This window comes from Carya illinoinensis, chromosome 10 (assembly GCF_018687715.1).
Source record: "Carya illinoinensis cultivar Pawnee chromosome 10, C.illinoinensisPawnee_v1, whole genome shotgun sequence".
Classification (NCBI taxonomy): Eukaryota; Viridiplantae; Streptophyta; class Magnoliopsida; order Fagales; family Juglandaceae; genus Carya; species Carya illinoinensis.
This window is the reverse complement of record NC_056761.1, coordinates 8,455,389-8,473,813: the sequence shown is the minus strand read 5'-3', so window position 1 is coordinate 8,473,813 and position 18,425 is coordinate 8,455,389. Positions and strand designations below refer to the sequence as shown.

The following is an 18,425-nucleotide window of genomic DNA, read 5'->3' as shown; positions in this document are numbered from 1 at the left end:
ATTTGATTCACCCAAGCCCATGTTTAATATTAAAGGGGATGTATGACAATAGATTTCGTATTTCATAAGAAATATTAGATCTATTTATAATAAAAATAATTTTATAATTAAATATATTATATACAACAAACTACATAAGTTTGTGGGTTAATTTTTGTAAAAAAATTTGATGCACTTAAAACTTGCATGAAAATAGCAGGAGGGGGGCAGCAATTTGGAAGGGGGAACTGACGTAAAGCATGAAAGGGATCTAAGCCGAGGACTAAAAACTGCACGAACTTGACAAGGGAGATTGATTTATGTATTCTTGGGCAGAACGGCGGCTATGATTAATATATAATTGCATGGATAAATAAAATACTTTATATCTTAAATCAAATGAATATTATCGATTTCATCTAAAATCGATAGATGAAGGCGTCTTATACGACATGAAGTTCTCATGAACGTACAACATCGGCATATCAAGCTTAAGCTCATTGTAGGGATATAATCCGGCTAATCTATAGGAAAATTTTTGAATTGGACTGAAAATTTCGATCCGCTTATTTTTCAAATCGAGATTGGACTGATTACTCTTATAAACTAGACTAGACTGTCATTTATCGGTCCAGTCGGTCCAATTTGGTATGGACTAATGCAAAATGAACCAAATATATAAAAAGTCCAAAATTACCTTCTAACGTGTATTTTTGGCTCAATTATACAAAAAACTCAAAATTAAAATTAAATTAACTCTTTAATGTGAATTATGTAACTGACTTATTAAAAAAATATTTAATTATAATTATATTTACAATATTAATAGCTACTAACTTATTGCTTAATATGTAAATGAATTATAATATTTAATGCATAATGGTCTATATTAAAATTTTAGCATTTATATATAGTTAATGAATAATTGTAATTGTCCATAAATAGTTCATACTTACTTGCAATTTAGGCATCTTACACAAAATTTACTTAATTACTTTAATTATGTGTAGATACTAGAGTATGTATCATTCCATATAATATTATGATTTATCATATAATATATTAGTTAGTTGATAGCATATTATTAAAAGCATAATTAACATTTTATATGATCAATGGTAATAAATTAAATGAAAATTATATAATTAATTTATACAATTGTTACATAACAAAATATATATAAAAAAAAAAAAAAACTATATATACTATTCAGTCGATCTAGTTCGGCATGAAAAAAACACATCCTGAGACCAAATCGAAAACTGAAATCCTAAAACTAATGGACTGAAATCGACCAATAGCCTTATCGGTCCGGTCTGAACTGACCAAAACCATTCGATCCGATGGGGTTTTCAAGTCCAGACGGGTAAACTTTCTACCCTAGCTCATTGTTTTCTCTTTGTTCATAACTCTGTACATGATTCGGTTACCTATTGCAATGTGTCGGCAGAGAAACAGTCCTAAGGACCTAAACTATGAGTGGCAGAATGTGATACAGCCTGTGAACTCAATACGAACATTATACGAAATTAGCAGGTTTTGATTTGATGTTAACGCGTTCGGGTCAAAATAGGTTGACTCGTTAAGACACGATTAATAAACGAATCAATAACGGGTTAACTTGCTTTACACAAAATCAATCCGTTTTAATCTGTTTGGAATTTATTTCAAAATTAAAATTTTATTATTGTTAAGCTATAATATTGGTATTTTTCAATATGTTTATGTCTTTATTATTGAAATTATAATTTTAGACCTATGTTCATATTTGTTATTGTATGATTTGTAATATTAGTTTTATTATATGTTAAATTTTGAAAAATATTAATATATATTTTTTAAGATATTGCGGTTATTAATAAATATAGATTTTAACTTTTATGTGAAATTATGTTAATCAGGTCAAATGAGTTATAAGTTTTAGTTCAACCTATTTACACGAAACAAACGATTTAAACGAGTTGTGTATAGGGTTGTACAAGAACCGGTCAAACCAACTGAGACTAACTCAGACTGGCCGTCAGAGCTCAAAACCGACTGAAACCAACGTAGAATCAATCGGCCGACAGTGGTTTTTTGTCAAAACTGACATCCAATGGTTCGATCCCGATTTGAGGCTGGACCGGATCGCTGAACCGACCAATAGGATAAAATATATATTTTTTAAAATTATATATATATATATATATATATATGAAACGATGTCATTTCACTTAAGTGAAACAACATCATTTTGAGACTTAATTGTTTGAAAAAAAATATAAATGAAACAACGTCGTTTAGCTTATGTTTCATTCTAGGGTTTAAACCCTTGCATCATCATTATTCTTCTCTCTCTCTCTCTCTCTCTCTCTCTCTCTCTCTCTCTCTCTCTCTCTCTCTCTCTCTCTCTCTCTCTCTCTCTCTCCAATGTCATCACACGCCACCATGCAGGGCCACCTCCAACGCCACTAAAGATGTCGACAAACTGATCGGAATTACGCCGAGACCGATGTCGATAGCTTTCTCCCCATTCACTGGCCGGTTTGGATCGAAATTTACTCTATTTCAAGGTATTGGTGCGTTTCGGTTTTGGACTAAAATTGCAAAGATACTTTCGGTTTTTATCCCTAGTCGTGTCATATTAATATATTTTCAATTAATTATTAAATGGGTTAAAATGAATTATATGACACAACCCGAGCTGTTATTTAAATAAGTTGAGTTAAGGTTTGAAAGTTTAATATATTTAGTTTAATGAGTTGGTTTGAATTAATGCAAATAATCTAATATTCATGATGTTACGCCAAGATCGATGTTGATGGCTTTCTTCCTCTTCACTGGCCGATTTGGATCAAAATTTACTCTATTTCAAGGTATCGATGCAGTTTTGATTTTGGACCAAAACTGTAAAGATATTTTTAATTTTTATTCCTAATCGTGTCATATTAATATATTTTTAATTAATTATTAAATAGATTAAAAAATGACATGACCCGATATTACCCGTTATTTAAATACGTTAAGTTAAGATGTGAAAGTTTAATATATTTAGTTTAATGAATTGGGTTTTATTCACGATTTGACACGGTTGCTACACGATCCGAAGACACGGTTGCTATCCGTTCCTAGACCCAGGGCAAAGCCCAAGAAATTCTTAGTCCGTTCCGTTACGGACTGAGAAAAATTAAAATCCCACGAGCCTAACAGGCACACGAAATCCATAGAAGTAAACAACGTAGTAAATGAATGGAATAAATTAATTACTAAATGACACGTTCTTCCACCATTTCATCAGATTTTTGGGATTTCCTGATCGGTTCTTTGGAAAGCCTTTTTGCTTCTCAATTCATTGGAGACCTTGCAACTCGTATGTGATTATTTCAATCTGCATTAGCATTTTACGTTTTTATGGTAAGATTTTTTACATTTTTGTTTGTTTCTGATTTTATGTCATTGTTGATCCAAAAAAGTGCAATATAGTTTCTTGGCTCGGTGTATCATTTAGGTTTTTGTTCCGAGGTAGACAGGTGCTTGTATTTTTGTATTGTGGGTTAGTTCATTAGTGAGCTGAGATTTCTCATTCTTTGTTAGATTGACTGAAATGGTTAATGCAGTTCAAAATGTGGGAACGTTGGCATCAGAATGAAATTATTTTATATGAATTTATTTTAGAACTCTTTTTTTATATTACTTTGTTCATTTGGGCAGCTTCTATAGATTGTAATGGGCTAAGTTTCCGTATTTTCTTGCATTTTTTCCTATTTCTAATGAGGTGTGTATCTTGGATAATACAACTTGGGATGCCTGTTAAGCTTTTAATGAAATCTTCGACTGCCTATCAGAAAATGAATTTTTAAAAGGGTGTGAACTTGTTTGGGTCGTATGATTCATGTTGTACATTTCTATTTGTGATGATATATCATTATGGCTGTTTGTTTCTAGGTTTGGTTAAATCCTAAGATTGACCTAGCTGTCTCGGAGCCAAACTTGTTTGTATTAGTTCTTCTGTTTTATAAAAGTTTAAACTTTGTTTTTGGGAAACTTGTTTTTGTGCTGGATTCTGTGTTTGATATTATTCGTAAAATTCCACGTCTTTCCTGAAAAGGAAGGATTTAGATATATTTTCCACTGTGAAATTGATTTTTTTTTTAATTAGATGTAAATTTGACTATAGTCTCAAAAGCCAATGTCAGTAAACAAGGAATGATTGAGGTCCATCACTTCCATGGCTGAACTATCTAGGCTTTGCTCAAACTTTTAGTACTCAAACTTTTAGTTGTTTCTTCTCTGTTCGTAACCTCCCAGGTGGGAAAAAATTCAATGTTCTATTCTATTTTCACCAAATATTAGTGGAGATAAGTTAATTTATGAGGATCTCGATATTAATGATGAAAAAAAATTATGTTTGACCATCTTGAGAACATTAGGAGATATTTGGCAAGCCTTGACCTCCTTCACTTGGATTATATTCCTTTTTACTTAAAGAAATATTGTTGAAGTGTTTTAGTCTATTAATTAATACGGGTTCTTGATTATGTTTAAAAATTTTAGTTATTATTTGGATATCTTTTTATTGTTGTTAGTCACAATGAAGAGATATTGTTAATACATAAAAGGGCAAGTAAAAACCATGAACTAGATTGAAAATCTCATTGTTGGCCCTGCCCAACTTAGCTAAATTTCAAAGTGATTGGTTGAGTTCTGGCTTCAGGGCTTAAGCGGGTTGAGCTAGGGGTGATATCCACATGCTTGCCATGTTCCATTCTTCTTTTCTTGATATTGGAGTAGAATGAAGTAGCCTGTTGTCAATTCAACTGCGAGAGAGAAGAAGAGAGAAGGAGGGGGGGTGCATTTATTTTTACTTTCCAACAGGCTCTTGGTTTCATCATCATTGTTATCTTAAACTTCATATATGTCTCCTGTTTCATGTTCAATCCAACAAGATGCCCCAGCAGAAGTGTGTAAATGCCTCAGGATCGAGCAAGTATGGTGAAAACCTCAGTACTCATGGAATGATTGGTTCATAGTGTTTCTTTTGCCTCTGATTGTAAGTGAAGGACATAAGTCCGCCATAAGTGAGGGTTTATTTCATAAAATTACGGAGTTCTGTACTCTTCAAAAAAAAAATAGAGATAGAACTGTGTATATACTTGAGGGTTTATGTTCTGAAACTGTTAGTCATCGAGGTAACTATTTAGATCCTCTATAGATTCAGTATTGTTTGAGGTCATTGTTCAAAGGCAGAGCTACCATAACTGTGCAAGGGAAGGAAGATCTTAAATTGTATCATGCCATGCAAGGCGTAGAGTGGGACACCTTTCCTTGGGAATTATAGAGACGTGTTTAGATATATAATCACAAGTCCTATTGAGCAGTCGTCATGAGAAGTCATTAGTTTATAAGGGCTCATCTTTTTTGAATTATTTCAGCAGTAGCTTATTTACTGCAAATGTGCCCTTCACTTCATTGCCGAAATAGTGTTCTAAGTGATACTTTTGGTGTTTTCAAATTTTGGAGGTGTACATGATGTATATGTACACCTTTCGGTATGGGTATGAATACGACATATTTGCAATGGTTGCATAATTAATGAGGTAGTTCTGCATATCCACCTCCCTTTACCCCTAAAGAATTTATGTTTTGTTGGACATGCTTACTTATCACTCTTTTATCTTTAACTAGGATGTTGAGGCTATGTCCTGTCTCCTTGGTTGAATCTGTCAAACTACATATGACCATAGCTAAGTATAGTTCATAATTTCTACAGTTGCATTGGTTATAATTTGCACGTGTGTGTATTCAGCAATGATTTTGAGCACGTATGAAAATTAGTTCCTTTTACCAATTAACTAAAGCATGGTTTGGCACAACATATGCACTCATCGGCAGTGATGTTTAAAGTTATAGGGTATCTGCCAAGTGAACCAGGGAATTAGAGATTTTATATTATTGACCAAGTATTGTTTAGACTAATCATACAACTTTTTTTACTTGTTTGCAGGGAAAATTTTAAGACTAGTGTGGAACTCTCATTTTCATTCATTTGTGCAAGATGAGCCAACAGAGTCAAAGGACCAGTTCTTTATCTCCTGCAGACCTTCCTATGAAACGGAAGCGCGGTCGTCCACGGAAGGGTGAAAATCTGATGCTGGGGAAGAATAAATCCATGACGCCTGCATCTGCAAGTACAAGGAAAAATAAAGAAAGTGGGGATATAAGTGATGATGCTGATGGTGCCATGGTGGGTCAGGTGGTTACTGGTGTCATTGAAGGTTCATTTGATGCTGGATATCTGCTTAATGTTAAGGTTGGGGACACTGACACACATCTGAGGGGTGTTGCCTTTCTTCCAGGAAGGTTCACCCCAATTACTGCTGCAAATGACGTTGCTCCACATGTTAAGATGTACGACAGAAAAGAGATCCCAATCCCAGTTCTCAACCATCAAACTCAGCTCCATATTTCTGTCCTCCCATCTGGACAAAGTAGTAAGCAACCTACTCGGCTTAAAACCCATGCACCTGAACTTTCAGATCAACTTCATTCTCCTGGGCTTCAGTCTGCAATCCCAAATGCACCTGAGAACCTATCTGCCTCTGTTATGGTAACTGTGGCTGCCAACTCTCCGAAGAATGATGCAAGTCTTTCCTTGGGAGGAAACGAAGTGCCTCAGAAAACATCGGAGCCTGGACTTGTGAGCCAATCTACATCTACTGTGGCACAGCCGGATCATGATGAGACTGTTGAACATGATGAGGTGTTGGAGGAATGTGAAGTTTCCCCACTGATTGAAGGAGCTAATCACGATGGAGAGGCAACTAAAGAATCAAAAGCAGAATCGGCATCTGAACCAGTTGTTGATATGATTCCAGCCACTGAAATCGCTACTAAAGAGCCTCAAATTCAGCACCAGGCTGTGAGTCTTGACCTTAAGCCTAATGAATTGGTTCATGATGAAGTGAAGAACCCAAATCTCGAACTCAACCATACTTTTGTATTTGCTGAACCTTCAGAACAGATGAATAAGCTCACCGACATTGTGATGGAAGAACATGCTCCTCCAGAAAAAGATATAGCAGAAGAAACACAATTGGAGCCTGCTATTGAGATTTCAAGTGGAACTGCTACGTCCCTCTCAAATGGAAGACCTGCAAGTGATCCTCTCAATGCTACCGAGTTGGGATCACACTCTCCACCACAGAGCAGCCAACCAGCTATGATGTCTGAGGGAGAGGCTATTCCATCAGAGTCCAACCAGCCAACCAGCAAAGAATCCGCTCTTCCAGGAATGATGGAACCCCAGCTCCATAGTTCTGGTACCCGAAGCTACATGGAAAATGGTGTCAAAGATGACCCAGTACCCCAGTCTTAGATCCCTATGAGAGACCTGAGAATCATTCGTGAAACTAAATGTAGAAGAAAAGACACGAGGATAGTGTGAAGGTTGGGGAATAAACAGGTAGTATTCCGGTCATGGCTCCCATGTGTAAGTTGACGCTAGGATATAAGATTATACTCTCCTGTTAATCTGACAGCTCTCTTGTGGTTTGTTATTCTTTGTTTTTTCTGGGGAAGGAGATGGTTTTGTCACCCTTTTTAAGCTTTGTTATATTCTTGAGTCTTGAAAATTAATGTCGGTTCTATGTAGGTGATGGTTCTCCCATGATATTCATTATTAAGGGCGGTTTCGTGCTCTTTCAGGAGTTTTGTTGACAATTTACGGACGAACACGATCTGCAAATCCAACCCAAAATTATGGGATTAGATTTAAGTAAATTCATTTAAATGGATTAGGTTAGTGATCGTTCATTTACGCGACATTAAGAATTGACAATTTTTGTTATAACCTGCAAATTTTAAATCTTCTCTATTTAAAATCAGATTATAACTGATTTATACATTTAGATTAGAGTTCTGTCATTTTTGTTGAATCCAGCAGCACGAAATAAATAAATTTGGACGAAGGATCTTACCAAAGATTGAGGTTTCCGTACTTAATTTGAAATGATAATAACGCTGCCAGATGATCAGATGGCTGGGTTCGATTCCAACTCCCAGTCTCGCCATGAACGATCTAATAATGCGAAACTGTGACGTTGGAAAAATAAAGATCTTCCTATCTTTTGGACTAAACGTGTCACGCTGTGTGTGAAATCCGTCCAAACCGCAACGGTCCATTGGCAAAGTAAAAGTCCCCTCTCCGAGCTGTTGTCCACTGAACTGGAATGGTCGGCCGGCCAGTGTGCAAATCTGAAGATTGATTGATTCTGAGGGAAGAAGATGGGCATAAAATCGCAATTACAAGAACAAGCGAATACGATCGCAGCGCTAGACTTTAACATATTCAGTACATTCCGTAGAACCCCGCTGACGACGCCGCCCCCAACTTCTTCGAACAACCCAGGCTTCTCATCGTTGCGCTCGTCAAGGCCACTAAACAGGTATGCAGATTTTTAGCCATCAAGTTTTTGTGCAGCTTAGAATGGCGTATTATCATCCTGTAGATTCTTTCGGGAAATCAATTAGTTCACATTTGCCTACTTCAGCATTTACCTCCAGGAAACCATTTAAGATTTTCTCGCAACTGACTCGGGATATGGCGAACTGAGGCGTATGACATAAAGGTTTTCGAGTCTAGTTGTACTTGTTTTCTGTCCATGCGCATGTGATTTTTCGGTCCGATTATTATAAATTCCGACACTTGTTCCATTCGCAGTTTGATGCTCTGGTTGCAGCAATACCGTTGTCTGATGGAGGTGAAGAAGCACAGCTGAAAAGGATTGAACTGCAGGTATTGAGTTGTATGACCGACCGTTCTCGCATTCAACATTCTAACAAGAGTGCATAAAATTTATAACGCGAAATTTGTTTGTCCAGGCTGAAAATGATACTGTAGTCTCTGGGACTAGAACTTCAGAGACAGCTTTTCATTCTTCATTGCATCCTTTCGAGTACTCAAAAAGTCAGAATTAGCACCTTCAGAAAAACCAGATTGAAGAAGATTGCAAAACATAATGCATATTTGTGTACTTTTCCCTTTTTTTTTTTTTTTTTTTTTTTTTTGTTGAGAAGTGTTGAAAATAATAGTGAAAAAGTAATAATAGAATATTGAATAGTAGTGAAAAATAATGAATAATAATAAAAAATAATAATAAAATAATAAATAATAAAAAATACCTGACATTAATTACAGTAAATCAACAAATATGTGTGTATAGTAACTTAGCCAAATACTATAATATTCATTTCTCACCCCTCACCAAATATGTAGGTGTTTTTTGTAATTAAGAAATTTATTATTAATATTAATATTTAAGAAATGTGATAAGTATTAATATTAATTTAATTAAATATAATTATTATTAACAATTAATTGGTAGAATCAAAAATAAATTATTAAATTAATAATATTTTATTATTATACAAAAATAAATAAATGAATAATCCAATGTAGAAATTAAGATTGAATGGAATACAGAAATGCAAACTTATGTAATATTAGTTAAAATTTAAATTTGTATTGGCCAATTCAATGAAAATGCTCTAAATGATGGTTTTTAACAGTTTGCACTTTGCACACCTGTGCTAACAGTGATGCCAGTTCTGGTAGTTTGGCATTCTTAAACGAACAAATACAATCTACTTGGTTTGGCGGAACCACGTTCCAAGCCAAAAGACAGGTGGCCAATGCTTGTAGCCATCCATCCCAAATGATTAAAATCGGTAACAAACTAAAAAAATAACAGGCTTTTCTTTTAGCCAATTTTTTGAGAGGGAGGGGAGAATAGCTACCACTAGTCAACATTGACACATTGCGATCCACGGAACAATGAACTTACCATTTACCTCCAAAGGTAAGAGATGCAAGCTACTGACTAATGATCTGCAATTTATCTTAACTAGAAAGACCCCAATGAAGAAAGAGGAAATGAAAGTACAACAATAATAAGAACAGTCACAACAATCTGAAGAAAACATGGAGAGGCCAAAGTGACAGCAGAACTCTTAACCATAATTACGACAGAATTAAGTACAAGGGTGCGTTCAAAACAGAAACCAGCCTGCAACATGCAGTTTCTAGCAATTCCAGTGATTTTCCAGCTGCACTCCTCGAAAATATTTTCTGATGTATTGAAATCTAGAAACATTCATCTCAATTAACAAGACAGGAAAAGAGGTCCAAGGTAGCTTCCAACAGTTCTCACTGCCAAATTTATTTTATTAAATATAATATTATATGAAAACAAAGGTAGCCACAGAAGAAGCCCAACTTCTTAGCTATACCCAGCTTGCTGCTGAGGTGGCTGCTGCTGGTAATTTCCATAGGAATATCCATACACATTAGGATCTTGGGGAGCAGGGGCATAACCATAGCCTTCATGTCCATATGCATATCCGTAATATCCCCCATTCCACTGGTTTGGATCTGGCTGGGGCTGAACACCAGCAGAGATACCCTGTAAATTCGTCAGATACATTCAAACATATAAGCAAGCATCCCGGCCAAAGCAATTTAGAGTATTAGGTACAACATCAAGCATCCCCCGGCCAAAGCAATTTAGAGTGTTAGGTACAACATACCGTCTGTTTGTTCGAAGGACTACGACCCCAAGAAAGTCTTATGTTTTGTCCACCCAACTGAGTTCCATTTAGCATCCTCAATGCTTCGTCGGCACAGCTTCTGATGCATCACAACACACACAACATAATAAGAAAATGTATTGTATAGTTTCCCATACTTAAAAAATGTTCTGTATGGTTGAAGAACACCACTGGAAAAATATCTGGCAAATTTACTTGCCTGTCAACAAATTGAACAAAGCCACACCGCTTGCCTGACGGTATCTTAACATGCACTAATTGCCCATATTGGCTGAAGACTTGTCTCAAAAGGTCATCTGTAACATTAGGATCCAAATTGCCAACAAATATCTGCAATGAAAGTTGTGAAGTCACAAAGATGTTGTGAAGAAAGTGATCTTCATGCAGGGAACAAATAAAATACCCACAGTTGTATTATTTGGATCATTCTCGTTCTGGGCCCCTTGAGAATTCTGGTATGAAGCTGCATACAAGTATAAAGATGAAATAACAGGAAATAAAAAGGGAAGTGATTCGGTAAACAGAAAATGTGCTACCTATTTTCTTATAATAAAAAAGTGCTACCTCTTTTTCAATAAAAAAACTAACAAGTCTTCATTCATAAACTTAATGAATCTTGCCAGTCAATTAGAGGACTTCGCAAGACAATTTAAATTAACTCCTATATTTCAAAGCTTCAATAATGATGGGCAGAAACCACCAAAGATGCAGAACAGCTGACAAAATATTATTCAGCAGTTGCAGATAACAAGCTAACAATTGAAGACACAAGCTGGAGAAGCCCAGGGAAAAGAATGGGGGGAGAGAGAAGCAAGATGGAGATGGAGATGGAGATGAGCATGAAGGTGCCTAGAAAGTAAACTCGTGGAAAATTTGGCAGCAACCACCATTCTTTTTCTTTATATGTGCAGCAACCACCATTCTTACCATACAATGGCAGGGATCAATGACATCACCCTCACTAGTTTTATGTAGGCACTCCTCCAAAAGTTTTTTTTTGATAGGTAATAGAAAGCTTTATTAAGATAAAGATGAGCATAGCCCAGGTACACTGGAGGTAACACTCCTCCAAAAGTAATTAAACACAAATTTAACAATATTTTTTTTTATAATTAATAAGAGAATTTTATTGCCAAGTAATCAGGCATAGCCCAAGTATACAAGAAGTATACAAGAGAGAATACCTAAATACAAGCTAGGAATTAGGAAAGGCTAAAAGGAAATCATGAAGATTATCTCCATTCATTACAAGAGCCTCAGCCCAAATACACAATCACTAAAGAAAAACTCCCTAAGTTCACCTTCCATATGTCAACAATACAATGTCTCCCCTTAAAACCTTGCCAACATGCAAAAAGATCCCCCATTTGCTTAGGCATCACCCAAACAATACTTGTCCTACCAAAAATCTCATCCCACAAAGTCTTAGGGGTTGTTTGGAAATAATTCATCTCATCTCATCTCCATCTCAATTCCTTCCCAAACATCACTCAAATACAAACACTTCCAAACTAATCATTACAACTTTTCCAAAATTTCAAACAAAACATAAAAAACAATTCAACTTTTTTCAATCCCAAAACAAAAATAATATTAAAAATTATATTCTAACAAAATTTTAACTTTATAATATTTTTATTCAATTTTTTCTCTCTCATTTCTCAAAACCCAACAAATACTTAAACTTCTATCTCACAAACCATCTTATTACTACTCACAAAATTCTCATCTCATCTCATATCATTCCCCAAGCATCCCCTTAGCCACCTCACAATGAAGAAATAAATGGTCAACGGATTCACCATCTTTCCTACACATGAAGCACCAATCCGTGACAAATCAACCACGCTTTCTCAAATTATCCATGGTCAATTTGTCCAAGAGACAACAACCAGCAGAAAAATGCCACCTTACCAGGTACTTCAGAGCATTCGTAGCAGCTTGGGCATCTGTCCTTGCAATGCAAAATTTGCCTAATAAAGAGTTAAAATTGTGTGCATTGGAGGAGCTAAAACAAATGCATCTCATGTAAATTCTACGGTAACTCTCTATATATGAAAGGTTACTGTTGCTCATTCATCTATTATTTTATCTTATATTCTCTGTTCTCTTGCACAGCCACACTGACACAGATCCCTCTCTCCTCTTGCACAGCTCTAGCCACACAACAAAAATCCACTCACAGAGCTCTGCCTCTTGCACAGCAACATAAAGCACAATACATTTGGTAGTCACTGCAGTACATTTTTCTGTACATTAAATAAAAGTTTCAAATTAATTTTGTACACATTTTAAGGAAATTGTGTTTGACAGTAAAATTAATTTATGATTGTAGGATAAGTTTTATGTACTTTGATGTGCAGATTATTAAAAATTATAAAAGCTAAAATAAAAAGCTATTTTAAAATAGATATAAAAGATATACATTATAGAGTAGATAAAAAATTAGATAAATTAAAAAATAATATTTTATTATTATAGAAAGTGAAATGCCTAATTCAATGTGGGATTAAGATTTTGAATGGGTAGGCAAAAGGTACATTTTATCCAAAAATTTGCCTAAAATTTTAGCTACACCAATGATAATGCTCTTACTTCTCCAAATGCATTTCCAGGGGAATTTATTGACACAGACAGTTTATCGCCTAATAAAAGAATCTAATGGAATTTCCAGCATGAATCCACCGCAGACTATCCTCCCTTCTTTGAACAATCTTCACATCATATAATCTTCCAAAAAAATAAGAGATTACATTCACTTCCCAATCACACACAGCTCTAATAAAAGTGACATTCAACTGAAGATTATTATTTAAAAAAGTAAAGGAATCAGCCACTGCAGCGTCTTGGTCTCTAGCAATCCTAAAAAGGGAGGGATAAATATTCTTTAGAGCTGAACCCCCACACCATATATCATGCCAAAAATTAATCCTTGTCCCACCCCCCTTATATTTTAAAATGATTAACAAATTCCCCCCAACCCATTTGGATAGACTTCCACAACCCCACCGCATATGCTCCTCTAACTTCGTTAGAACACCAATTCCCCAGCATCCTACCATATTTGACATCAACAATATTTCTCCATAACGCATCAGATGATACCTCCAAAGCCATTTTCCAATAAGAGCTTTGTTAAAGAGCCTCAAATTTCACACCCCCAATCCTCCAAAAGAAACTGGTGAATAAACCTTCTTCCAACTAACCAAGTTAAATTTTCTTTTCATCCCATTACCTCCCAACAGAAAATTCCGAAAGATCTACTCAATTCTATTTGCCACCCCTGCCACCATAGGAAAAAGAGAAATGAAATATTTAGAAAACTTAAAAAAATTCCCCCCAACCCATCCGGATAGACTTCCACAACCCCACCCCATATGCTCCTCTTAACTTTGTTAGAAAACAATTCCCCCACATCCTACCATATTTAGCATCAATAATATTTCTCCATAACACATCCCTCTCAAGATGATACTTCCACAGCCATTTTCCAAGAAGAGCTTTGTTAAAGAGCTTCAAATTTTGCACCCCCAATCCTCCACAAGAAGCCGGTGAACAAACCTTCTTCCAACTAACCAAGTGAAACTTTCTTTCTTTCGCATTACCTCCCCACAGAAAATTCCAAAAGATCCACTCAAATCAATTTTCCAACCCTGCCGCCACAGGAAAATGAGAAGAAATATGTAGGAAGATTAGACAATGTACTCCTTATTGAAGTAATTATACCCCCTTTACATAAATATAGCTTTTTCCAACCAGATAACCCCTCTCAATCTTCTCAATCACACCATCCAAAATCATGTATGACTTTTTGATTAATAATAATTAATAAAGGAAATAAATATGACAATACTGATGTATTGACTTTTTTATTCAGGTTCAAAATCAATACCCACAAGCATTGTTCCTCAAACCAAAACATTTCATCCACTAAGGAGAATTAATTATTTCATAATATGTACCCCACTGAACTTAAGTGTATTCTTCTAATACCTACAGACATCCTTAAACAAATACTATCTACTTAGTTTGGCAGAACCACATTCCAAGCCAAAAGACAGGTGGCCAATGCTTGTAGCCATCCCAAATGATTAAAACCAGTAACAAATTAAAATAATAACAGGCTTTTCTTTTAGCCAAATTTTTGAGAGGGAGGGGAGAATAGCTACTACTGAGTCAACATTGACACATTGCGATCCACAGAACAATGAAGAAACTTACCATTTACCTCCAGAGGTAAGAGATGCAAGCTACTGACTAATGATCTGCAATTTATCTAACTAGAATGACCCCAATGGAGAAAGAGGAAATGAAAGTACAACAATTATAAAAACAATTGCAACAATCTGAAGAAAACATGGATAGGCCAAAGTGACAGCAGAACTTAACCATAAATATGACAGAATTAAGTACAAGGGGGCATTCAAAACAGAAACCAGCCTGCAACATGCAGTTTCTGGCAATTCCAATGATTTTCCAGCTGCACTCCTGGAAAATATTTTCTGATGGATTGAAATCTAGAAACATTCATCTCAATTAAGCATTGTGGGGAGACAAAGGAAAAAATAAATCTAACTAAAATGTAAGTGGCACAACGAAATTGGGCATGAGAAATTAAAGATGTAATTATCCTGGAAAAATTATGTTAAGAGCACGCAGAAGGGGTTAACACTCAAAAAAAGGGAATTGATATTGGACTGGTAAAATCTCTCAGTAACCAGGAATCACAAATGAAACTTGACTGAAAGCTCAACCAAAAGAATGAACTGAAACTTGAATTTGAAAATGTAGCATTAAAATGCCACACAAAAATAAAGGGCAAGACATAACTGGGAAACTGACCTAAGTGAGGCCATGCACTATAGGGGTAACCATTTCAGCTGAAATCAGTTCCAGGCCCCTAGATGACAGAGCCTCTTGACACCCTGCTTTGAGACAACATGAGTTCTATATAAGTTTTAAGAGTTTAATAGCATTTACAGGGCCGAAATCTTAAAGGAGAGTACAGGAAGGAAATGACTTTCGAAAGTGCTGCATATCTTCAAGTGCATAACTGAAAGGTAACAAACTTAACCAATGTTTAGCCATAATGTCAATGGAAAAATTAGCAAACCCAAAGGAAGCAAACTAAACCATAAAATCAATTGAAAATTTCAATCTCGTCATTTGAATGTAGCAGATACAAACTACCGACAAACATTTAAAGCAAACGAATACTGGCCAAGAGTATTGCCATCAAAATCATCTGATTATTGATTTTCTCTTAACAGAACAGACTTAGAGCCTAAGGCTAAGGCCATTGAAAAAATAACCAACAAGATAAAACCATTACATGTCTTAAGTACCTTTTGGTTGCTGACCTCCAACAGTATTTTTGTTTGTAGCCGGACCAATTCGCATAGGCCTTGAAGAACAAAGAACTCCATTCATCTCCGTCATAGCTCGCAATTGCTCACCTTCATCTCCAAATCTAACAAAGCCATAGCCTTTTGTCCTACCAGTGAGCCTATCAATTACAACCTTTGCACCCTTAACTGATGGATAACGTGCCCTGAAGGTCTCTTGTAACATGTAATCAGTAACATCAGGAGCCAAATCACCCACAAATATCGTGAAATCAGAAGTATCATCTGATCGCCTCTCACTCGAACCAAAAGTTGCCCAGTTGAGTCTGAAGTTCTGCCCGCCATTTGGCATTATAGTGCCATTATACGTTTGAAGCACTCTCTCTGCCCCAGCACGGGATGAAAACTCAACAAAGCCATAACCCTCTGACTGACCAGTCTGCTTATTACGGATCACTTTCACCGAGATGACCTGCAAGCACAAGCATCTTTCATAATTACAAAAAAACAAAGTACAAATCCAGGAATCCTCTCACCTTCAACTTTTTGTATCATCATGACTTACAAGTTACAATTTGAACAATGAAGATATAACACTCCTGATGCGTGAACAATAATTTTCCAAGTTCACCATATTTATTTTTATGAGTATTTGAAAATATCTTATTGATAGAATACGCAAAAGGCTTGGTAACCGTATATTCAGAGAGTAGAAAGAAAAAGGCCAACCTTTTTTACACACCGAAAACATGCCAATAAGACACAACACCACCCCAGGAAAATTGCACAATAAAACAATGTTTTACTACCAAAAAATAAGAAAAATTCGACGGGATCCAAATTATACCACAAAGAGCCGTTGAGGCAACAGATTAAACACTTAAAAGGAAAACACTAGGATGCACGGCAATCGTAGAACTTAAAAACCCGAAAGAATGATAATATATAAACATGAAAACATGAAGGTTGACTGGGAAGGGTAAAAGTTGTAGCTTGTACCTCGCCGGACTGAGCGAAACAAGTGAAGAGATAGTTCTCGTCCATCCAGTACTGGAGGTCCCCGATCCAGAGGGTGCGGACCTCTTCGGCGCTGGTAGGCTGGGGATGCTGGGGCTGTGGCTGGACCTGCTGCGGCGGCCACATCTGGGGTGGTGCCTGAGCAGCCGGTGGCGGCATCATCATGTATGGTGATTGTTGTTGCGGTGGAGGGTATTGCTGTGGTTGATGGGGCATTGTTGGCGGAGCCACGCCTGTCGGAGCAGGTTGCATCATTTCGGCAGCGAGAGGCGGTGCGGTGCGTTTTGTTCTGAACCTAACCCTAGGGAGAGGAAAGGTGTGATTGTGCGGGATAGATGGATCAGTTATTTAAGATTATTATTTTTATATTAAAAAAAGGAAGGTGATCTGTTCGCGTGGCGGACTCGGAGTAGATTGTTCTGGAGCTTTGAACTTGAAGAAGATCGTCACTTGGGCAGTGTCCTAGGCCCAGTAGCGGCAACCCGTTTCAGATTATTCGGGTCAGATCAACTGGATTCACTTCGGCAGACTATTTTGATGGTCATCATTTCGTATTATATTTATTTATTTATTTTTATTATATATTTTTTTAAATTAATTAAGTTTTTATACTTATCATTTATATACTGCATATTTAATAATAAAAAAAATTAAAAATTATTTGCGATGTAAAAATGATGAATAAAATTTCTTTTAAAAAAATAGAGAATTTATAGATCTTATATTTTGTACAAAAAATTATATTTATCATTATAGAGTATATAAGTACCACGTAATTTAAAAAAAAAATAATAAATATGAGAATTACATGAAAAATAAATTTTTAATAATATATTTCACTCTTTTTAAAAAAAATATACAATACTTATCCAATTCATAACTATATATAATATTACTTATTTTGTATATTATTCACGAAAAAAATGTCAGTACGAGGTTGTTATACTTTTTTGATAGATATTTTAGTTAAAAAGAAATTATATTAAAATAAATTTATAAATTAACGATATTATATATTATATATTAAATATACTTTTACTGTTATTATATAAAATCATATCAAAATATAAATTTCTTCTTATAAAATCTACTTGAATATCTATCATACTAGAGCTAAGCACTGACCAAGTCGTAGTGGAGTCGGATTTTGAGCTTCTTTTTTTATTATTTTTTTTAATTTCATATTTGGCCTACTTTATTTTTTAAAAATTAAAATAAAATTACATGGACTTTTAAATTTCAATTTTTTCAAAAATTACAATCTAAACAAAATAATTCACTTTTGATTATAACAAAAAATACAACTAACTAAAAACAAGTAACATGCTTGTATGCTTTAAAAAATTAAAAATAAAAAATAAAAAATAAAAAGAAAATCTTGTTGTTACAAGTATTCTCATCATCCATCACCCACATCCAACTAATCACTACAATAAACATTCACACCACCACCTATCATCCACATCCATCATATTAATATTTATTTATCACTATTACAAC

General features: G+C 35.3%; 2 protein-coding genes across 7 annotated transcripts; one reads left to right on the top strand and one right to left on the bottom strand.

The window, feature by feature from the left end:
* Positions 1-3,072: 3,072 nt before the first annotated feature.
* LOC122280020 lies at positions 3,073-7,657 on the top strand. Of its 6 annotated transcripts, none has more exons than XM_043090968.1 (3): positions 3,073-3,328; positions 4,905-4,945; positions 5,963-7,657. In XM_043090968.1, exon 3 carries the CDS (start codon positions 6,014-6,016, stop codon positions 7,331-7,333), a length of 1,320 nt encoding a protein of 439 aa, XP_042946902.1. In that variant the 5' UTR covers positions 3,073-3,328; positions 4,905-4,945; positions 5,963-6,013; the 3' UTR covers positions 7,334-7,657. The 6 variants fall into 6 exon arrangements, with proteins under 6 accessions (XP_042946902.1, XP_042946900.1, XP_042946901.1 ...); XM_043090966.1 differs by having other exon boundaries at positions 4,905-5,008; XM_043090967.1 differs by having other exon boundaries at positions 3,073-3,372.
* A 2,295-nt stretch (positions 7,658-9,952) lies between these two features.
* Positions 9,953-17,274, bottom strand: LOC122279047 (polyadenylate-binding protein RBP45-like). Its single transcript, XM_043089352.1, has 6 exons — positions 16,908-17,274; positions 15,909-16,380; positions 10,971-11,026; positions 10,763-10,893; positions 10,543-10,642; positions 9,953-10,418 (listed from the first exon to the last, which is right to left on the bottom strand). The coding sequence occupies exons 1-6, from the start codon at positions 17,178-17,180 to the stop codon at positions 10,236-10,238; spliced, it is 1,215 nt and encodes a 404-aa protein (XP_042945286.1). The 5' UTR covers positions 17,181-17,274; the 3' UTR covers positions 9,953-10,235.
* Positions 17,275-18,425: the final 1,151 nt, after the last annotated feature.